This window comes from Dryobates pubescens, chromosome 2 (genome assembly GCF_014839835.1).
Source record: "Dryobates pubescens isolate bDryPub1 chromosome 2, bDryPub1.pri, whole genome shotgun sequence".
Taxonomy (NCBI): domain Eukaryota; kingdom Metazoa; phylum Chordata; class Aves; order Piciformes; family Picidae; genus Dryobates; species Dryobates pubescens.
Window position 1 is genome coordinate 34074454 of NC_071613.1, and position 23880 is coordinate 34098333.

The 23880-nt window shown below is 46.0% G+C and overlaps 1 protein-coding gene across 1 annotated transcript in view; it reads right to left on the reverse strand.

Annotated features, from left to right (window-relative positions):
- GAD1 (glutamate decarboxylase 1) overlaps nucleotides 1-14900 on the reverse strand; it is a 32393-nt gene extending 17493 nt beyond the window's left edge. The window contains exons 1-6 of the mRNA XM_009905495.2: nucleotides 14631-14900; nucleotides 13279-13414; nucleotides 11357-11419; nucleotides 5961-6119; nucleotides 5051-5293; nucleotides 2474-2564 (exon numbers count right to left, since the gene is read on the reverse strand). Coding sequence (XP_009903797.1) covers nucleotides 2474-2564; nucleotides 5051-5293; nucleotides 5961-6119; nucleotides 11357-11419; nucleotides 13279-13348 — 626 coding nt within the window. The 5' untranslated portion in view covers nucleotides 13349-13414; nucleotides 14631-14900. The remainder of the gene's footprint in view (nucleotides 1-2473; nucleotides 2565-5050; nucleotides 5294-5960; nucleotides 6120-11356; nucleotides 11420-13278; nucleotides 13415-14630) is intronic.
- Between the last annotated feature and the right edge of the window lie 8980 nt (nucleotides 14901-23880).

A 23880-nucleotide genomic window follows, 5' to 3' on the forward strand; every position in this document is an offset into this window, starting at 1 on the left:
GTGTTTTCAGATAGTGGCCAGTGCTGGATCAGTCCTGCTCTCACCTAAAAGCCAAATCAATTATCAGGCCAAATCATTCTAACAACCTGTTCTCCTGTTTGTCAGTACATAAAAAGCATTCTGAGAATAAAGGTAAAGCATTTTACGTTATTTTTCTGTTATATTTTCATAAGCATAAGTGCATAATACTGAAAATATCAGTGTTCTCATCTTGGCTAACAGTGGGCATGAAGAGAACTTCCAGGCAATGTTATTGCTTTCTAACCTCAACTGGTTGCTGCATGGTGAGCAAATGCCCTAGAGCTGGATAGATAATGGAAACTTCTGCCATTTCCATCCCGAAGGCTATATGATTAGTGATTGAACTATGAATATCACATTAATACATTTCCAAGTCAACATGGAAAGCTTATTATGTTTAATATATTATCTTCACAGGGACATTTAATTTTATAATGATAATTTAAAGACTACAGATGTTGTAATTACTCAAAACACATTTGCAAAACAAAACATATTTTGTAATTGTTCACAAATAGTTGAGCCATTCTATAGTTCTATGATTTTAAGTATTGTTTATAGATAGAAAAGAAAAAATGTCAAATGGAGAATACTCTCTACCATATTCCAGTGTTACCGTCACTTGTATGTTACATCTTGTACAGCTGAAATAGGTTATAACAGTTTCTAGGTAAAGGTCAGAACCTGCTCTTCTGTGCTGGAACACCGCTCAAAACACTCAGAGCTCACAGAAATGATATGGTTATTTTTAATAACCTTCTCTGGCAGCTCTTTGAATCATATTTTACAACCTCTTGCTTTAACCTTACTTTAATTAACTGTGTTGTTTGAAAGCATATAATGTTAACCTTTAGTTTGCTGGAGGGGAAGGGGTGGGGGAAAAGGTGCACGCAGAGTAATTTTGTGTTTGCTAAACCTCATACAAGCAAACAAATCCTCTATTTTCATGCTCTCAGAGGAGTATTTTCAAATGTGTTCTTGTTTAAAGTATGAATGGATCAGAAGCTCACTTTACAGAACTATTTAAAAATAAAGAAAAAAAGCTGCTCTTTTAAAACTGAGTGCAATATTATTAATACTGTTGACAATGTTTCATAATACTATCACAGTCTGACACAGAGCTGAATTCTGTTGTATCCTCTCAGATTTGTACAATTTCACTGATTACAAAAGGATAACTAAGGATAACTAAGCTAGTGAAAGAATGAGGAATTTGCACTAAAAAGGCACTTTAAAGGACTTTGCAATACTTGGTTTACAATTTAAATATCTGTTGTTGGGCTTTCTTCCCAAACAGCTTTTAAATCTGAATGTCTCATATCAATTTTTAGCAAACTGAGAACTCATTGAGAAGATGATTATTACAAAGAGCAGTCTGGCTTTGTCTGGAGCACCTCATCTGTTTTTATTCATGTCTAATGTCTCAAAATAGCACATCCCATAATCTGTTGCTGCTTGAAATCAGCTATAGTTAATGAACCCTATACTCATGGATAGACAAATGAAAATATTGTTTATTTTGCAATCTGCAGTTATATTTCCTGTGTTTTGCCTATTAGTAACAAACTATCCAAAACAGAGGTTAGGGTTAAAGTACATCCAGATCACTGCACTAAAACAGACCAATTTGTTACCTGTCGAGTATTTGGTCTCCCATCACATTTTTGAGCATAAATATATTAAAAACAATCAAACAACCCAACCCACAACACCTAGAAGGTTTTCTAGTTTGCTGGGTTTGTTTTCATTAATCACACTCTTTGTTGAAAAAAATTCAACATGATACCTTACATTTACACACAAGCTGCATTAATTTTGAGGTCAAGAAAATATGTTCTAGGTGTAAAATGTTACCCTTTTTTGTACTTACATTTATTTATGGACAACTTTGATGAATCCTAGATTAATCCCTTTGTTATCATCAAATTAATTTTCAATGTTACATTTTAAAGTCATTTTTAAGTGACCCAGAAGCCACTTCACTTCCAGCAAATGAACAGGAGGTGGTGCCCAAAGCCTGTTAACTCTGAAGTCATCAGGAAAAAAGACAAACTTTTGTATTCTATGTATACATATTTTGTATTCTAGTGTTAATACATGGATAAGTGCAAAAGTAGTTTAGAGACAAAGCTTACCCCCCCCAAAAAAAAAATGGGGAAAAGATAAAGAAGATTGGCCCAAAAGAAGAAACATCTGATGTTTTTACATCAGAATCATTACCTAGTTTACTGTATGCTCTGGAATATTTCTGTTTATCAGGAACGTAAAACTGTTCAGCTTTATGTAACTGTTTTGACTGTACTACTGTTGCAGTAAGAAAAACACAAGATTGTTTTATTGAAAATACAGTAGTTACCACTTAAAATTATACATATCCGTGACATGTCTACTATTATGGTAAGTAGCAGCCCCTGTAAGCACCAGTCACAGACGCTGACAAGACACTGCTTACATGTTTGTGTTAGCAGTTGATGTCAACCACTCTCCAGCCAAGCCAATAATGTCCAGTCCTGTGGACAGCTGATTGAAAAAGCGAGGATGACCTGGAAAGAGAATGAAAAGCTATTTAAAACAACTCCACAGATATCTCTCGCATTTCCATTTTAAACCGTCCAGCTCCTCTGACACAGACGACAGGATTGCACTCATAACACGCCTGCAGTATATAAAAAAAACCGCTTTGACAGTAGCTCCTGTATGGAATCATTAGCGCTAAAATTAAAAGATAGCACCTCAGAACCGTCTGAGCCTGTAAATCACCTCCAGATTCTGTGCAAGGAATCGGACTAACCCATCTCCAGAGCCGCCCCTGACCACTACTGTGTTGTGATGTGGGAGGCCACGGGGAGATACTTGGCAGTAACAACCTGCAGGTGATGGTACCATTTGCATTTGAATGGAGGAGAGGAAGGCTCATCCACTTGCAAAAAGGCTGTAGAGATAATTAGAGAGGGGAGGGGCTGCACGGCTCCGCTTCTCGAGGTTCCGGCTGGAAATGTCCTCTCGCAGCAGGGCGCTGACGGCCCCCCAGAAGCTCCTTGGCATGGGCGTTTTCCCCACGTGGTTTAAAAGGTGGGATTCACCTCATGAACAAAGGCTTTGCTATCGAGCTGAATTCAGGCATATTCATGTATTTTAGACAGATTTGCTTAAACAACTTCTATAAGCAATAAACTCGACTCTTGGGGGATCTACTTTTGTAGCATGAAAATATGAAATTCCTAAACAAAGATGATGGACTTGGGGGTGGGGAGAAGGTGTCGTGATTTATTACTCATCTCTGCTCCCTTGGGATAGGACACGCAGATAGCGCGCTGCGGACAGCCCAGCCCGAGAGGGTGGGTCAGCGCTCGACGCTTGGAGGGACCCTGTCACGTCGCATTTGGCTCAACACTGGGAACATCATCATCTTTTTGACATAAAGAAAGAAATGCGAATCCGCTCCGAGCGGTGTCAGCAAGGAGCCTTTGGAAGGCGTGAGCCTGCCGGCGCTGCCAGATCTCGGCACGTCCTGGCTGCCGCGGGAACTGACGGTACGCAAGGACGAAGCGACAAGGCTGCTCCTGCCTCGGGGAGCCATAGCTTGGCTATTTGTTTTGCAAATCAGCACTTCGCTCCCTTGCCATGACACGCAGTTTTAAAAGTTATTTTAAGAGGCATTTCGCTGACCTCCCAAAGTTGTCATCTAGTCCAAGGTCTCCTGAGGCTGGGCTGCCTGGAGAAACAACATTAGCCTGGGAGACCGGGAAGACAGGGCGTATGTCCTGGTTTGTCACGCGGTCTGAACAACTCTAAAGCTGCACCAGATGCTGCTTTGAACAGAGCTTGTATCTGATCGGATACCTGCATCCCAGCTCCTGGGGACAGGTCCTGCCGGTCCCGCGAAAGCTCCAGGGCACGTCCGGGTAAGAGGCGATAGTGGAATAACGGTGCAAGCACACAGACCGCAGTGACTGGCTTTGCTGCTGGCCACCTGTTCCACAACCCACGGGGTTCGGGAGTAAAAGAGGCTCTCCTTTGATTAAGGGCACAACATCAAAACATGCCTCTGACGCTCGTGGATAAATCAAACCATCATGGGTAAATGGGAAAAGATACGAAGTTAACGGCCACATTTCTTGTCGAGATTTTGTTCCTTGAATGCACTGCCTTGGGTTTTCACAGTTGCAGAGGGTAGCTCCTTGTCCCTCAGCTGCCGTAGTACTCAGACGCCCCAGACAGAGACTCTCAAACAAAAGCCTCGTCTACGAGCTCCCGCCGCTCCAGCTCCGCGGAGGGACCGCTGCCCTTCGTGTCAGCGGCACTCGCCCTCTCCTCTCGTGCCAAGCCGTAACGCTGGCTCGGGACCGGGGAGGGGGGACACAGCTCTAACGCCGCTAACGCTACGCTTCCTGACCTGCCGAGGTACGTATAGCAGCCAGGGCTCGCTGCCAGCAGAGCTTTCTGCTGGTACAGATGTAAAACTTTCCATGCCAAACTCCTGAGAGAACACAGACTTCTCTCTAGAGCTTGGCTACAGCTCACCCTGTAAATACTGTGATCATACAAGGGCATTTCTATCTGATTTAGAGGGATCTGGACAGGCGGGGCCTCCTAGGTGAAATCCACAGGGTTCTTTTACTGATGATTCCTAGGATTTCAGTCTCTTTTTCATTAAACGTCTGTCGAACATAAAGAAGAAAAACTGCAAATTCTGTGTCATTTATGCCCTCATTTACCTAATTATACTGCTCCCTGGAGATACAGGCAGCTCGCATTTCATCAAATGAAAGAGATTACATCTTAAAAACTTGTTTCTGGGCTCTTCAAACAGCCCTGCCCGCTAGGGACGGATGGAGCATCAGTAACTGAACTTTCTGAGCAGAGATACTTCCAGCACTTGCCAACAGCGCTGGATTTGAGCCTCCAGGAAGGCAGAGACGTGAATGTGGAGGGCGTGTGGTCTTACCTCAGGCTCAAGCCTGATCCCTTCACCGAGACTAAAAAAAGCCCCAGGAGGGACTCTCCGGACGAGTGTGCAGTAACCTACCTGTCCTCACGCCGTATTTCAGAGTGTCTCGACAGTCCACCAGGATCTGCTCCAGGGACTCGGGGTTGTCTGAGAGCTCCAGGTTGAAGCCCTCCATGCCCTCCAGGAGCTGGTGCGGATGATGGAAGTCCAGCACTTTGGTAGATCTGTCAAACGTCTTCCTCACATAGTTGAGGAGGATGTCCACGACCTCAAGCAGGAACTGCATGGTCTGCTCCTCGCCATTCTTGGCGGGCAGCAAATCTGCGGGGCAAAACGTCTGTCAGCGCTTGCTTTGGGAGGAAGAGGCAAAGATGACCCAAACTCGGCCACCCGCAGCTCCCTCCAAGCCTCGAAGCCCTCGCCTCGGCGCAGCCTGGCTGTAAAGCCCGCCGCTGCCCCCTGGTCTCCCGGCCCCCCTTGCCCTGTGGGGAACGGTGAGCATAGCTTGCCCATGGCAACAACGAGGGTACCTCTGACGCACCCTGCAATGCTGCGTAGTGAGGGGCACACAACTCGCGGGGGCTAAAAGCTCCTAAAACCCGCACCTGCCCTTCTTCCACAACACTTCCCCCCACCCCGGGATTAATTTCCTTTCCCCACCCTCCTCGTCAAGGGCCCCGCACAAGGCGATTTCATTACTATTTTACTGAGAAGGAAATAAAATATTAAATTACTCTCCTCTCGGAGACTGGATCTGGCGTCACCCGCGAGGAACTGCTGGGGCTGAACTTCAGAACATCAGCCCAAAGTACTGTATTTCAGGAAAATTGTGCAAATCACCAGTGCGACCCTCAACAAATACACACAGCTTCCCACACAAGTGGGAAAGCACGGCCTGAACGTGGCTGCACCTCCAAGGAAGGTGAGGGCAGACTGCTAAGGGACGTGCCCCGAGACGGAGCAAGAAGAAGCTGTAAAGAGCGTTTACCTCTGGCATACAAATTGGAGAAGTCGGTCTCGGTACGCCGGAACCTGGACTCCTTCTCGCTGTTCTCGCATGCTAACAGGCTCTTAGAGGACTGCCTTTCCTTCAGGGAACTGACGATCCGTCCCTTGTCTTCCAGGCTGTTGGTCCTTTGCAGGAACCCTACATTGTTATTGCAAGGTGCACAGGTCAGAGTTTTCTCACTTCCCAACATGTTCAGAAATATCTAAAAGCAGTTCTCCAGACAACAGTTCAAAGCAGTGTTGGCTCTGGATCTGACTAATGAGGTCAGGAATAAGAGTATTTATGGGGATTATTTGCCTCCAGGAGGGAGAGCTCAAAATGCCATCAACTGCAAAAACTCAGCCATGCACAAAAAAAATTTCGTCATTTAGTGCAGTAGTAAATTCTTATTAAGTCGATCAGACAGATTCCACTTCAGTAATCAGCCACTGGAAGAGAGTTCAGGATGAGTCAATGCTATTACAGCCTGTAGGCGAAGTTTATGGACCTAGCAGACAGGGGCAATGATGTGTGCCTAAAATCAGGGCCACTTTCAGTTCTCCTCATGGTGTCCTCACACACAAAAGGCATGAGAATAAGCAGGCATCTAGAAGCGCTGAAGCCCTTAAGAACATCAGCACTCATCAACCCCACCTTCCTGTTATGAGTACGTAACAGCACATGTTCAGGAGATACGGATTTTCCACATGGAAAGATGCTTTTATACTAGCACTAATCACCCCCGGGCTCCACAGAGCCCCGCTCTAACCGGAGACGCATCCCTGGCGCCCAACGCCTGGCCACAATTGGTGCTATTAGATGCAGCGGCAAGAATAAATCCCCTCACCTCACAATTACGGCGGTGAGCGCCAAGCATGGCCCGTGGAAAGTAACGAGACATGTCTATTGTAATAAGGCAGGGAGACCAATTAGTTTTCAGGATTTGACCCGTTACATCCATGACCCCTAAAATACGCATGGTGTTGAGTTTTTCATTATTAAAGGCGGCAACGGATTTTGACCTCCCAGGCTGTAGCTAGCAGCCTGCTCTGTTTGGAGCAGATAGTACAGCAGCGCTGGCCTTTTTCTCCCTTTAACTTATTTTCAAACAAGTAATAATAGAAAGCTCATGGCGGCAGCGAATATCCACCAGAGAGAAGAAAAACCAACTCCGTAACTTCGCTCACGGACGTCCACGGACACCACTTCTCTCCAGTGCACACCGCTTTCCAGCTATATGCCCCCCTTCCCCTGAGCTCCGACGGCGAGACGCTCACCCCCGGCCCTCTCGGGGCTTCTGTGGCTGGGACACGCCCGGGAGCTGCACTTCCGTGTGAGTAAAAGGCAATGAGTCGGGATTCGCTGGGCGAATAGCTCACGATACCCGTGCTTTGGACCCTGCTGCCAGCCTGATGGTCCCGTAAGAGCTACCGAAAATTAAGCCACCAGTCCCTTCTGCAGCAATCGGGCACCCAAACGAATCCCAAGAGGGTTCATAGGCAGGTATATTAAGCTCATCCTTTCACAAAACATTTCACGTTTTGCCTTTTAGTATTGATATTCTATTTGTTAGTTTCTTTCTATGATGGTTTTTAAGAACAGGACTTATATGATAAAAAAATAGTTGAGGGAAATTCTCTGTGTGCTTAAGAGTAGCCGTGCAGGATCGATGACGTTTTATATTTCATGTTATGTTTGTTATTGTTTTTAAAGGTCCTTGCCAGCTAGTGCTGTTCGCCTGCTCTTGAGGTGGAGCAGCTGATACTGAAGCAGTCTAGACTGAATTCCGGAGAGATTCCTTTTCCCCAGGTCTCGTGGCTTCATTTTTCCCACCTGTCTTTTTTTCTTAGGCTTTCGGTGATGAAGCTCAGTAGGAAGAGTTACGTGAAAAGAGGTGTCTGCAGCAACAGCGGCTCTCCCCCCCCGGCACAACTGGCCTCTTCTCGGCGTGACGGGCAGCGCTTCAGTAACAGAGACAGGCTCTGCAGTTACCTCCTGTTCGGCTCGTGTAAGGCTCAGTGAGGCTGAAGGGTTTGACCTAAGTAGATTTGCGACAGGGAGGGGGCGGTGACAGCACGCCAGGGTCAGCGAGCTCACCCCTTACCCAAATGACTTCAGAATGAAGACTTCCGGGCCCTGTTACTGCGCATCGAAACCGGCGGCGGGGATCACCTGAGTGCCGCAGCGGCTTCGCACGGGGCCCGGCAGCGTGGAGGCTGAGCGGCCACGCGTGGACCGGCGGACCGGCTCGAGGGCGGAGATTAATTTAAAAAACCCCCACACAATACCAAAAATAAAACAAAAACAACAAAAAAAGAAAACAGACATAAGGGAGGAACGCTCTGCCGCCCGGCATCAGCCCATCTGCCTGTAGATAACCGTCGTTTGCCCAAGTCCTTCGGCGGCGGCAGAATCTAAGGGATCTGAAAGGCCTTAGTACACGGGGGAGTCCAGAAGGGGCAGAGTCAGCCTCCTGATCGGGGCTGCCTGACCCCCTTGTTCTCCGAGCTCCTCCCCGGGAGTGTGCAGGGGGGCGCGGCAGCCTGCCCTCCATGACTCTTTCCACGCCCGAGGGGAAGCACATGACTGTAGGAAACCTTTCATCTGTATCCAATGTGAAAAGCAAGGCTGGTGTATGAGAGATTCAGCAAGCAGCAGCTCAAGAAATAGCGTCCGCGCTGCTTCTCCTGCAGCAACGGAGAACGCAGCTTTCCCCAGCAGCAACGGCGGCTGCCTCCCGCAGGTACTCCACTGACAGGTATTTTCATCGATGTGCTGTAAGAGACTGTGTTTTCAAAAAGCCGAGTGAGCCCAGACTGGCGAGGGAGTCCCTCGGTCCAAAGGGTGACGATAAGTCCGGCATGATTCCACATCAGATCCCGCAGAAGGCAGGTGTGTGACACCCTTCCCCAGCCCGGCCTCTCTGCCCTTCAGGGACAGACCTACCGGGTTGGGTCCGCGGCACGTCTGGGAAAATCCCGGCTCCTCCGCGGCCAGGTTTCAGCACCGCCTGCGTGACTTGACAGCATAAATTCCACCGACTCCGGAGACAAAGTGAATTTCTCACTCCCATGACTGCTTTTAAAATCCCACTCTTCTGCGCTGGGCTGGGCACCATCATCTTGCTGGGGCCAAACAGCTGAAGACGCACCTGAACAGTGTTACTACGTCGAGTATTTCCATTGATGCCAACCAAATGTTAGCAGGATAGGTCCCAACAGCAGCAATAACTGCTGAAGTGGGAGTGAAAAGAAGATGGGGAAGATCTGCCCGTATTTTGCCCACGGTGACAGTTCATTAAACCGCTTTAAAATATGTTTGGTGGGTGTGTTTGGGGGTTTTGGTGGTTTGGTTGGTGGGTGGTTGTTTTGGGTGGGGTTTTTTTGTGTTTTGTTTGGGGTTTTTTGTGTGTGTGGTGGGGGTTTTTTGTTTGTTTTTTTTTGTTGGTTGCTGTTGTGGGTTTTTTTTTAAGTGGATATGTGCAGAGGCAAGAGCGTGGGGGTGTGGCAGCAGCAAGGCTCTTTTCAGGAGGCGGCTTTCAAACATAAAGGAAAGGACCTAATCCTTAAATAGGTCAGTTGTTTGAGAAGAAATGACATACACCTTGGATACTTAATTACTGAAAATGTCAAACACATAATATACAACACAGGTGGAAGAACTGACTCATTGTTCGAGGCTTGAGGTCAAAGAAAAGGCAAGTCTTATTTAAAGTTTGCATTCAGAATTAATCGATGCCTCCATGATGCACACAGAAAAAACAATTCCGAGCTCCCTGGTTTACTATAGCTTTATCACTGCACAATATTTAGGGTCCGGAATAATGTCTTGTGAAAGGACGAGGGTGATAGCATCTGTAATAGTCAAACCTTAACTTATTTAGCACGCTTAATTAGGATTCTTGGCACCTTTAATACATCACACTATATGTTTACCAAAGGCAACCTTCCTTCCCTGTCTTTGTGAAGGTGTTGGGAGTTAACCGGGAGAGTTCGTACAAGCAAAACCAGTGGTCACGTTCACATTCGATTGTTTCGAAATACCGTTGATATTGAGAGGCTGTTTTGGTGGTGGGTGTTGGGTTTTTTGCCCCGGTGTAAAACAGAAGAGCCAGAAACGGGAAAACAAGCACCAAAACCGAGCCAAAAATATAGCATCCCTGCTTGTTTTGAACTCCCGTCACAAAGCCTCTGCTACACTCTCTGTTGCCTTTATCAAATCCAAAATGGTGGGATATTTAATTTTCAGAGTATCTGATCTCGTGGAGAGAAGATGCGATGTCCCTCTGTAACCCCGGTAGTCTAGCAACACGGAGCAAGCCTAACGGTGCGTTACTTTATCAGTTCTGCTTGCCGGGCTAAATTAAAATGATGATGAAAAAGCCCATCTCTCCAGCCACTGAAGGGACTGGTAGGGAACGGTCCATTAAACCCAGATCAGGAGCTATTTATAGAACTAAGCGACTACTCGTTAATATCTCCTGCGGGTGCCAATGAAATCTCTACTAGACACAGGGCTAAACATTCGCACCATGATCCTTTTCAGTTCAGACTTCCAGGCAATAAAACGCTTAGCAAACGAGATTCGACTTGGGCAAGTAGGGCAAGAGGTTTGTATATATATTTACTTTGGAAAAGGCACGTTTCTCAAAGGAAGTAATTTCCCATCCGCCCAAAAAGAGACAGTTGGGGAAAAATGGGAAATAATTTATATTCATAAGGACACGGACTAAACGGAATGCTTCTCCCCATCAGAAAATAAAGATTTGACTGTTTCTCTCCGAAAGCAAAGGTGCCGCTGAGAATCTGGAGAAGAAAGACAGCTTGTTATCTGCAAATTAATCTCTTGCTATAACGTTGCGATCTGATTGTGCATTTGTTTTCCTTCCTGCATTTCATGCGCCTGCAGCGCTATCTTACCAGAACAGCAAGCTGACGAATTGCTCTTTAATAAGGCTCTCGTTAATCTTTTTTTTTTTTTTTTTTTTTTTTTCCCCAGGAGATCCGTATTTTCTAGTCAGATAAGGTTGAAAAAATCCAGACAGTAAGAGGCGGCCAACCCCCCCCGGCTCATTTATCGCTGCCGGGCTTTGCCCTTCCCCCGCTGGGGGCTGCCTGCTCCTACCCACGCCTGGTTTATCGCGGGAGGAGCGGCTAGGCTCTCAGCTGTCCCTCCCGCGGCGGACAAGGCCTCGGCCAACGCAAATCCAGGGGAGGGCACGGCGGCCGGGGGGTCTTGGCCAGGACCGCGGAGCGGGGCCACTGTACGGCCGGCAGGGGGCAGTCGAGGTCGGCGCTGCCCCAGGGCTGGAGGGCCGCCGCCTGCAGAGGCAGGGCGCGTCGCGTCGCGCAGCACGGTGTGAAGCGTGTCGCACGGCGAGGAGCGGGCGGACTTACCGCATATCTTCAGCCCGATTTTCCTGGTGCACCCGTGAGCCACGCCGCACCAGGAGTCGTAAGCTGGAAGAGAGAAGAGAGTCATTTCCCTAGGGCCCAGAGCCCGTCTGCCGTGCCGCCCACCTGGCTCCCTACACACGCCCCACAGCCCTCTCGTCGGGAAAAACGGTGGCTTCCCGAGGTCGGCGGCACAGCGGCGTGCCAGGAGCAGGTGACAGCGAGGTGACAAGCTGGCCCGCCGAAAGGAGAAGGAAAGGCACCTGGGACACAAATGTCTAATAATTTACTGGCTGGGCTCCCGGGAAGCAGCGTCTTAAAATAAAGTGGCGTGAAATAGGGTCACTAAAGAGCGCAGGAATTAATTGGGTGAAAAATGATATTTGACTACACGATCTGACTTGCATGACTAAATCTCCGCCGGACTAATGAGCCGCCGACGGCCAAACTAGGGACCATCCCGGCCGGGCCCTTGCCCCGGAGCATTCCCCGTGCCCCGCGGCTCAGCCGGCATGTGGAGGCCTACTGCTACATAGCGGCCTCGGGGCTGGCAGCCCTTCATTCGCCGGCCGTGCACGCCCAAGGAAACTCTGCCGAGATGCTCCTGAGCGCGGGCAGTGCCGGCACGCGCCCATTCCTACGGAGGTGACGGGTTCCCTCCCAGCCCCCGAGAGACGCCGCCCGGTCACGCCCCGGTCAGCGGGTAGCGAAGCTCGGAGCTTAGGTGCTGGGCACGTCGGCCTCGGCTCAGCTGAGTATCTCCGGCCACTCGCCTGCAGCCCCTGAGCAGCCGAGGAAGAGGTCGCTGACAGGGCCAAAGGGTCGTTGTGGTGTGAAGAGGAAAGGCGAGAGAGGGGCTGGGGCGGCTCACCTACGCGGGGAGGGCAGCGCTCGGGCTCCCGTGGGGGAGAAGCTGGGGAAGAGCCCCCGGCGATGCTGATCAGGCGAAGAAGCCTTCTCGGCAGGGACGCTCCCCGCACGAGCAGACGGGGAGCACCGGGCGGGCAGGGCGGGGTGCTGCTGTCAGAGCTTATTTCGTTTTCATCCACGTTCCCAGTTAATTCGTTTTCTGCATGTGACCCCTCTGCCGAAGGCAGCAGTGCTTGTCACCCACGCTTGGAATAAGACCCGATGTTGCTATTCGCCCCCTGCCCCATTTATTCCGGTTGCAGAATAATGACAACAGTGACTCTGAAGCTCGTGCCTCGTAGCCCTTTTAGGGTAAAAGCTATTTCCCGCTTTGCTGTGTCTGACAATCTTTCATTTCGCACTGCTGCCCGCTCTTTGTCTCTGATGCTTTATTGCATCGAGCCTCTTTTTTATCAGGCGACGGTCTGAATTGCCTGGCAGGGCTATCAACTGATTCTCTATCCACCTGCAGCAGCCTCTGCTTTCCACTCACTTCTCGATAACTCAAGGCGAATTCAAAGCAATTAGGAATACAAGGCTTTGAAAAGCTACAATTAGCATCCAAATTTCGCTTGATTACAGGCTTCAGCGCAGGCTGAAAGGAAACTGCAACATTAGCATTTATAAAATGGGGGGGTGGGCACACCCGCTTTAAAGCCACTGGTGTAACTTCGTTCTTTAACTGTTAATTTTCTCTATGTTCTTTGCAACATCTCGATTTTTGGGCCATCTGGGGGTTCAGTTTATTGTTTAAATAACACAAATGTGGCTGCAAGATAAAGGCAGCGTTGGCCGCTAAGGCGGGATTTTCCTCTCAGTATTTTATTCGCCATGGCCAACCTTTTCTGCTCCCACCAGGAAGGAGGTTTCTTTGTGTAGAGCACTTTCCGCACCTTACTTAACGGTGAGGAATAGGGCTTCGCAGATTTAGAGTTTCGTTTTAAAATTTGTCTTTCCAAACCTAGGTGGAGAAAGCCTCCCAAAACACGTTAAACGAGGAAAATAATAAAACCTACTTGTGGGTCGTAAATTAGTTGGGGTGGGGTCCGGAGCGTCGTTGGAGGACGAGGGAGCAGAGGAAGCCATCTCTTCAGAAGAGCCCCACTCCCCGGAGCCCGGTTTTCCTCTGAGGGGTGGGCAGCAAGGAATTTGCTGAAAGGAAGAAAAGGTTGGTTTAGCAGTCCAGTCTCCTGGAGAACTGCACCGGAGTCCCGTCCGGAGGCCGGCGGGCAGCAGTCTGCAGCCCACCGTGAGCCGCGCAGGTCCCGGGGAGGTGGCAGGACAGACAGAGCCCGGCGGGCTGGAGCCAGCTGCGCCGGGGCCGGGCGCAAGGGGCGCGCCGCGGAAATGCCTCGACAGGCTGAGGAGAAAAATCGTCCTTTCGCTGGATGCCAAGGCGCTACCCCCCGCGCCTGAGTGGCGGGTTTAGCAGAGCATGAAGTCTATCGCAATTACATCGGTGGCCGCTGAGCAGAGCAATTATGTGGATCACGTCAAATGAAAAACCGCTTACAAAGCGGGCTTCGAAATTACCAGCCCAAAGGACCTACACTCCCACGCGGAGCCCGTTTCTGTTCGTTATCATCCGAGCCCCAAAACACACGCCAGGCTAAGCATTCAGGAAAGACTGACAGAAAGATCCCCGCCAGCACAAAGGTGCGTTTTGCCCAGGTCCAATGACAGGCGACACACACGTGTATTTTCACACACATGTTTCAGTAGATCGAGACCAGTACGTGCTCCAGCACTAACCATCTCTCTCCCGTACCCGCGCTCTCTTCACCGGCACAAATGCAGGAAAAGGCATGTCTGGAGAGGGAAGGTGCTGGACCAGCCCTCGCTCCTCGCCAGATGTTCATCTCTTTCCTGACGGACGGCGGTCCGATAAGCAATACAGAGTCGCTGATTGAAAATTGTCGGCTCAGCGCGCCTCTCGTCTCTTTGTTCTCGTAGCTACCTGATATTTATTTTACTCCCCTTGTAAAGAAAATGAAGGTCGCGGTAACCAACGAACGCTTTCTTTGTTAGTGTCTGTTTTTTTCAAGTCGGTAGCTACTGATTCATTTCCACTGCTGGGCGGAATTACGCCCGCGTGTAAACGCGACGGATCAAAGATTTCAATGGAAAACATATATTTCGCTTTTTCTAAGAGGAAAAAGAAAACCAAAAAAGGAGAGATTCTCTAGAGAATGCCTGGAAGCGAAGTAACAGGTTAATACAATGTCTAAGGCTCTGTCTCAAAATACCTATTATCTCTCTCTAGGTACGATAGTGAGCAAACCCGGTTTTAGGGGGAGAAAAAGCTCCAGATCCTGAAAGAGGTTCCCAAAGGTTTGAAAAAATAGGATGCTGTTTAGAGGAGACTTACCAAGGGGGCGAGCGGACACTCTTGCTGCCGGAGTCCAGGCAGGCAGGGCGACTCCAGCCTGGGAGAGACCCGCCGCTTATAAACTCCGCCAGAAACGACGTCGGAATACCAATCGCGCCGCGGAATTTAATGCGAGATGACCTTTTTTTCCAGAAGTGCTCGGATTTGCTTTTTTAAAAGAGTGAATCGCCGGTTGATCTGCTTCGACGCAGGCATGAGTCACAGGGCTGCTGCCACCCCCTCCGCACGGGGGCTGGGGACCGCCGGGGCGGCCGGTTGGGGAGGGGCAGCTCACCCAGCCCCGGCTGCCACCGCCGGTCTGCTTCGCCCCGGGGCAGCGGGTGGAGTCCCTTGCGCGGACGGTGTCGGAGGCTTTCCCTAGATAGGCACTGGCTTGACCCGAGGTCGCCGGCTATGCTAACAGGCAGCAGAGTACCGGCGGACTCCCGCTCTGACCATCCCTGCAGCCCCGGCACTGCTCTGCATACAGTGCAGGCACGGAATGAACCAGGTGAGCTGCAGCTTAGCAAACCCCCCTGCCCCGTGTGAGCTGTATCTTAGTAAATACTCCCCTTCTCTGTACCGAGGGTTCGATGTGCTTCGCTGTCTTGCCCGGCGGTGCCCACGGCCGGCCACCGGCAACCACCAGATGGTGGCAGAGGCACAGGCACCGCTGCTCTGCTTGTCTTCCCGGCCGCGGGGGAACACCTGGGGTCCTATCACCTGCCCTCAGTTGTTGCCCTTAGATTGCGATTTTATACCATGTACCCTTTTGATAAAACAATAAATATTAAGACAATGTGGGGTTTTTGTACCCCAGACAACCCCAAATCTGCGTTTCTCCATCCGATATGCTTTGCCAACATTTCGCAGTGGTGACCGCGGTGCTACATTTCATCATGTCGTGGTAGCTACGCAGATGCCTAAACTGAACCTTTCTCACAAAGATGGCTCGTAAGGGGCCGGGAGGAATCTGCAATGAGCAAGAGGAGGGGAAACAGACTGGTGGAGCCAGAGAATTTAATTCCTTGTGAGTGGGCTGTGCGTGCTGGGCAGCACAACCAGCAGGAGGAATGTGTCCTTCTTGAAGGACTCGAGTGAAGAGTAAAAACTTATAAGCCCTTTTTGGAAAGGAGACCGGCTAACTGACAGCATTAAGTAGCCAAGACGATTGCTTTGCCGAGTACACCTACTGTCTAGGAGCCGGATGATTAACGAAAACACTGACAGCACAAAAACTGCCTTTTAAAAAGCCAGTTTTAAAGGTATTAACAGCCTTAGCTGCCATGACGTTTTCTCACCTATTCCCGTCTATCCTTTCCAAGGTGGTTTCAACAAATCGGGCAAAATGTTTGCTCAGTACAGAGCATGAGAAAAAAATATAACTTCGAGTCTTTACAAACATAAATATTAATAGGAAATGGTATCAAGATCGCAGTGCAAAGAGCAGACGCAAGATCACACAAAAGAACTCCAGCCGCTACAAGGCGCGACCCTGCTGGGTCTGTGCCCGGCAGGCACACAGCGCGTGGCACACTGTGTACGCGCTCGACCCTTTCCTTCTGGTCTCCCAGCAGCGCCTGTGGCGGGAGTAAACAGGCATGTTTGAACATAAACATTTACACACTGGGAGAAGCTGAGGTCTGTCCGCAGACAGTCCAGACCAGCGGGCTTTCCACGGCTCGCTGGAAAGATGACATTCTGGCACCTCGATGTCACCGGCGCCTCTGTGGGCCCGGACCCAGCGTCCCAGCTCAGCACCGCGGACAGCGCCCGCCCCGCCCCCGCCAGCCCTCCGGCGCTGCCCCGGCCGGGTACGCAGCACCCTTCTCTCCCAGGCCGGCAGGAAAACGCCGAAGCCCACCGGGCCCAGCAGAGCTCTCCCGTCCACGTGCCCTCTAGGTGGTGCTGTGTCTCAAGCACAGGCCCCTCAGCAAAGCCTGCGCAGGGTCCGCTCGGGAGGGTCTGCGGCCGTTCCCAGCCGCTGCTAAGAGCATTTTCTCGTCCTCGCAGCAAACCCTGGGGCTCCACAGGTATCCCCCTCGCTCATGTACAGAGCGGTTGTACACCGCGCAGAGAAACGCTTGGTAACTCTAATTTGCAACGGATCACCTTAAAATCCGATCCCAAACCACTCTAGAGGCTTCATTCAGTACTGGCCAAACCAGCTGAGACCTTTGAAACCTCCTTGTCAGATGCACACGCCCAGGCGGGGCCGCTCAGAGTGGTACGGGTTTCAGCGTGATAGATCAAGGCCCTCCCCTCCAGCTGCGCTGCTTGAGCCTTCTGCTCAGTCCATCTTTGCTGTGTTCTCTTCCCTGTGTCACCGTGGGCGTGCCCTAACCCACAGTACCAGCAAGGCAGCAGGACACAGATGTGTATTTCCCTTAGCTGAAACTCGTCACCAGTGCATTGGTTAGAATTTGATTTTAAAAGCTAGATTATCCTCTAAGATCAAGTCCATCCACAAACTGAACTTGCTAAAATACGAATCTTGAGTACCCCGGGTAAGACAGGACTTAAAGTGATGTATCATAGTATCAGTCAGGGTTGGAAGGGACCACAAGGATCATCCAGTTCCAACCCCCCTGCCATGGGCAACAAAGACCAATAATTGATTATACAATAAACTGTGGATGTATAAAAGTGACTGTTGAACAGAATAAAATAGTTTATTATTTGTATTGCAGTCTGTACATTTGAGGAGCCATATTTTATGAGACAGGACCAGCTCCTGCCTACACTGTAAAGAGTTCACAATGTAACTACATGCCAATAGAAAAGCAAATATGGGACATATTTGTGACATAACGTACCTTCTTTCTTCTTATTTTGACCTCTAGTCAGGTTATATATGCATTTATCCACAGTAAAGCAGGAAATTAGCCTTCTATGAATTATGATGACTTTTTCCCTCCGTGACTGTTCTCTCTGTTGCCTTTTAATTGTAATTTTGTTTGGACTGTGAATATTTTAGCTGGTTGGGATGAGGAATGCTCTTTCATTTAAAAATGTATACAACAGAATGTACACTAAACATCAAGAATTGAGTATTTTGGAACTTTCCTGGTATTACATGCAGTGCTAAAAATACAGATATAAATTACTATACAACAAAATCAAGAGCATGCCAAGAAAATATAACAAACTATTGCTTGAATTATTTGGCCCTGTCTAGACAATTCTAGAAACGGAAGTGAAGACTATGCATTTATGCTCCTATTCTACAGATAACTTCTGCTGGTTTCTTTGGAGTTTATGATCAGTCAGTCACTGATATACCCAACTGTCCCATATTTAAGGATCATGTCCATCACTTGAATTTCAAAGACATTTCAAGACGAGCTGCCAGATAGAACATTTGGCACTGCTGTGATGAAGGGCATTTAGAAAAGTTTAATCTGAAGCATATTGTTTTACATACTTTGTGGCTTCCTGTTTCAAGATGTCCCCTTCCTGATCCACACTGGCACATATTGCTGTCCATTTTGATCTGCTTCATCTGAAGAACAACCCACATCCTGAAACAATAGCAGCAGCACATCCAAATTCTCAGTACCACAAAGCATACATGGAATTAAGCAAAGAACTCCCTTGCTTCTAAACTATTAAAAAAAAAAAACCCAAAACAAAACACCAAGCAGAAAACCTTATTTATCTAGATGGATTCAATAAAATTAAGTTGGGGAATTGTAACTGCAGCATGAAAAAACAACAGAAGTGATAATACACCCAGTAAGTCCACTCTCTACCAGTTTTAGGGAATTGCAACTGTTTACCCTGTGTTTGAAACAAATCTTATTTCCTACCTCCCCCACTAACCTTGTAGAGCCATGACAACTAATGCCTAGACTTTCCTCTTGTGACATGCTGTTATAATTATTAAATGTCTCACTGAATTATATCTTTTTATCCCATACGAGGGCATCAGTTTACAACGAGAACATTCAGTAATTTCAGTAGTGCTGTTGCAGGAGATAATGCAGTTTGGTTCTCTAATCTCAGAATGAATTTGGAGAGCTGAACTCTGGGATCTTTCAATGCATGATTTAAGCATATTCAATAAATAATTCTCATGAAAAAAAGAAACATGGGCTTTTCTGCTACTTCAAAAAAACCCCAAAACATTTCTCAAATCATAGCTCAATCTCAGGTATGGGCTTTCCTAAGTCTCAACAATCTTTAGGATCATTAGAGTTGTGAACTTAACTAGGGTTTTGGGTTTGTGTTTTTGTTGTTTTTCTTTTCCCTCTGGTGGATAAATTGGATTTTGCCTGATGAGTTTGTCAGTTCACCATGAATAGTCATCAGTACTACTGAAATAGTAGTACTGGAGCACTGTACCTGAAATCCTTCACCATTCTGGTTTCTTTTTACCTGTAATATTACAGAAATCTAAAAACCAACCAAACAAAAAAAAAAAAAATCCAAGAAACCCCCACTTTTTCCAAAAAAGGAAAGTTAAGTGCACCTGATTGAAATGAAAATGGTTTAGGCAGAAAATCAGTACTTACTCAGGCTGCGTCAGGGGAGGTTTAGGCTGGAGGTTAGGAGGAAGTTTTACACAGAGAGAGTGATTGCCCATTGGAATGGGCTGCCTGAGGAGGTGGTGGGGTCGCCGTCGGTGGGGGTGTTCAGGGCGAGGCTTGACAGGATGCTTGGTTGTATGGTTTAGTTGATTAGGTGGTGTTGGATGATAGGTTGGACACGGTGATCTCGAAGGTCTCTTCCAACCTGGTTAATTCTATTTTATTCTACATTTTATTAAAAAGTACAAGCATAGCACAGAAATGTAAACAGGATCATATGAAGAGCTACAAAATTGGACAACTGTTACACTGTACTCTGAGGAGTCAGGTACTGAGTTCATCCACTAAAAAAATCCAGACAGTCAAGTAAGAAAAAAATTTCTCCCTGTTTAAGTAGTTCATATTCCTTAGTCTGAGTGGATTTAATTAGTGCTCTCACAATAGATTCCTATTCTGAGGTAATGAAGAAGTGCATGAGCCATCAGCCATTACACATACTTCTCTTTTTAGTATTAGTCCGGAAGATCATGAGAGCACAGAAGGGCAATTTTAAGGAAAAAAGACTTTTCCTACATTAAGAGGTGGGTGATTTAAACTGAAGATTTTGGGTCCCAGGCAAAAAATCAGAATACAGTTGTCATGTTACAGAAACATATTCGGATCTATTTATGTAGGAAATTCCTTTCCTCTAATTTGCTCATTCAAAACTCTCTGCAAGCCCACATTTACCTCATACTTTTGACTCCTCTTGCTGGCGTTTTGATAGCTGCACCAGAAGATGACCACAGGAAAAAGAATAGCTGCTTTCACCTGGGGCCTTGTTAGCTACTTATCACTAGAACAAGAGACATAACTTAGCCATGTCATCTTTAGCAGTTCTTATTTAGCCATAACAGTTTTTAGAAGCTTATGCTCAGATAAAAAGCAACACTGCTTGGAACCATGAAGCATATATATATTTTTTTTTTTTTTTAAATGATCTTCAGGGATACTTAATATTTGCAAGAATTTAAAGGAAGTGTCTGGGAAAGGATTCAATTGAGTACAATGAACAGTGCTCTGGTTTCTGACAGCCTTGTTCTCCACAGGGCAGAGGTAACAGATTACTTGTACTCCTCTCTGGCTGCAATGGGAAAACACCAGTCTAGGACTTTATTCCTTAGCATCTTCTACTGGACATCTTTTTCTCCTTCAGAGATTGATGATCTATTTCAACAGAAGTCTAAACAAGACTACACTAAAGGTATGGTGAGATAGCAAAAATTCTGCAAGTTTGACACGTATCCCAGCTCAAGTTAGTCATGCCATATAGAAAAGTTTAAAGTTAGAGATGTACTTCCACTGGCTTCTTCCTTCAGAGAAAATTCTGTATAAAGGTTTTAGGGAACTGAATACTGCTAAAAACCCACTTCATAGCTTCTCTTGGATGTAAAAAGCCCAGACTTCCCCACTGTGGTATCTGAATTGTTAGACCTGGAATTTGGCTTGTGCATTGGTATTAGTCCTCAATGACTTCAGATATTAACATGTCTATTGCTTGCTAGAGGCAGGCTATGAATCACTGCAACAGATTGCAGTCTGCAGTAAGCAAGACCAGTATGACTGCATTCTGGTTACTGTTCTTTAATCATTAGACATAAGAAACAAAATCCAATAGATTTAATTAAATACTTATTTTCCTTAAACTGTTTTTAGCAGAAGTCTGATTCTCAGACAGTACTGAAAAGCCCTGAAAAGCATTATTAAAAGCCTTCAATGCCTTCAGCTGAAGTAGTAAAAATCCCTTTACTCTGCTTTGCATGTTCAGTTTTAGCTACGCAAAGTAACTTCTATCATCATCAGAGTCATTAGGTTGATTTTCCCTACAAATTTGTAATTTTGATTAACAGGACAGAATTAGTTTAAGTAAAACTTTAATGCTCTTCATAGACCCTCCTATTAATCCATTTGTCTTTGCTTGTGGTTTTGTGTCAAATTCCTCTATAAGAGTATGTGAGTTCCTCCTAGTTTCATTTATGGACTGTCTATGAAGGTAACATGGGAATCATTCAAACTTCAGAGTGGCTTAAGCACTCCTCATTCCCAGAGGGCCACTTACTGAGTATTGTGACATGTACCTCATCTTTTTCATGAGCATGGGACTGTGAAAGCAGATGACATGGTCATTTTGAAAGCAATTAGAAAAAAAATACCCACAATTACTCTTCTCTTTCACTCTGCAATAATTTCCTAGAAGAAACATGAAGAATATGGTGGCAATGACAGTGACTCCAGGAATCACATTAGATGCCAGAAAGATACAGAAACATTGTACTTTGTATGAGGTGAAGTACTGGAGAACTGCAACACATGAAGACCTCTTCAAGTAAAATAAATTATCTCAAAATCTAAATTTTCATGTTCTTTATGCTCCTGAAGCACTGGAGATCTAAGCCTTGTTAAGAGCAATGAGTATTTGATAAGCATGTTCTCCGTTGTGTTTACTCAGATCTACATCAGGAATTAGTGAAAGAAAAACAACACAACATACCACAGCAGCCAAAGGCAGTAAGAAACCAACATAAATTTTCTTACATAGGCACATCTACCTAAGCAGGAGAAGATTAGCCAATTATTTATCTGAGACATAATAACTTAGATAATCTCATTATTACTCGAGCATTTATTTTTTTTGTAAGAGAAAGACCACGCAAAACATTTCTTCAATAACATGTAGATGCACCATTGGTAAACAGATTTTTTTTCTTACACTGAGGTAAAAGGAAAAAATACCCTTAAGGTTATAGCATGGAATAGCTACTATATAGTCTTAAACATTAATATCAGGTCTCAGAATTTTTGTAGTTAAAAGCAATACTAAACTTTAATGTACTCATGTGCGTAATAAAATATGTTTATTGCTTTTCTTCTGCCTACCCCAGAACAGCATGTTTGGTTTTCATTAGTTGACTTGACTGAATGTGACTACAGTCAGTCCAATTCTCTGTCCTCATATAACTTAAAGTTTTGCACAATTAAATTCTTGCTATTTTTTAAAAATAAACTGCAAATACAGCAAGAGTTGGGTACAAGCCTTACCTGAAGTAGCACGGCTCCGTCACAGTATATTTTCATCATTTTAAAGCAAGAGGGTTGCACTGTCAAGTTAGATGCGTATCTTTCTACAGGCATGCCAGCCAGCTTTACCCAAACTCTTAGAAGCATTTAACTTATTATCTACTTCTTTCAGCACTGTAACATGGTTCACTTAGTCCTCACCATGTGGACACCAACTGATTTGAGGTAATACATATGGCAAGCATACCACATAGACATCTGCATTAAAAAAAGCAGAAGATATAAGCACAAAACGTAAAGCATCTTGAGTTTATGCTTCCAATCTATTTTTGAGATACTATACTAAAAGGGATTTTTTTCTCTATTGAGAATATCTGAATAATTTTTAAGTTTTAATGCCAGTTCAGAAAAATCAGCATATTATAAACTAGAAAGAATAACTCATACTATATTTTTTCCCTGTAATTTTAAAAGGCATGAATATGAATTCATTTAGGTCTTGAGCAAACTGTTGTCTTAATAAAAAAAAACAAAACACCAAACCACAAATAAAACCCCCAAACAAAACCCAAACAAAACCAACCAAAACACAAACTAAGTTATGTGGACTCTAAAGTGAATATTAGTAATCCAAGAGGTTGATCATTTTAATTCCTTTCAACTTGAGAAGGCACTTCTCTCTGGAACACAGCTGGTTTGCTCACCTTTTATCCATTTCTGTTCATTCTACAGCACATTTGTGGCCAGAGATGATTATCTGCAGTAAGTTTACTCAAGAGTCTCAACCATATAATCTTTTTACGCAGACCAAATTCACCAGGAGTGTGAACTCAAACTTCCCTGTGTGAGTATAAATATTTCACACCACAGTGACAGTTCCCATCACTATTGTTATGTTACCTCTGCCTGTAATTTTTTTATAAATGTTACCAATAAATGAACACTAAGTTGGTACAAGTCACAATTTCATAAGTTATTATAGATTTACAACTGGCACTTATTCAACAGTGCCATGTTGTTTCCAAATATGGACAAGAGACTTTCATTGAAGGTATACCTTTTTACAAAGACCTCAGGTAAAGCTATTCAGGGCAAATATTCTTACAGCTATTTCATTAATGTCAAAGCTATAAAACCCATAGTAATTGTCATCAAGCACTCTTTGTGTCACTATCACTGATTTCATCACTTGTTTCTTCATCATCTTCACTCTCCCTACTGGCAAGTTTCTGTGCTTCTTCTGCCATAAAAATATATACAATCATTCACCACTACACTGCCTTTTATATTATAAAGAAGTTAAAAAGAAGCAAGCAGGGCAATCAGTTTCACCTATTATCAGTTAAACCATTAAATATTAATTAATCCTTTCTAGTAAGTGAAGAAAGACCTGCAATGATTGGGTGGCAGACTGCAGAGTTAAAGATATAAAGTCAGCTTGTATCCTGAAATGTGCTGTGACCACTTTGCACTTGGAATGGGCTCAATGTAACCAGAACAGCTGGTCACCAGAAAAATCATGTGAGAATGCTCAGATGAATCAAGCCACTGTTTAAGCTTCTTTGTTGTTCCTTTTTCCTGCAGCTACACAGCAACAAGAGAATGGAAGATTTCCCCTTTCCACCTCCTGCACCAGGTATCCTATATCAAAATTGATAACCTAC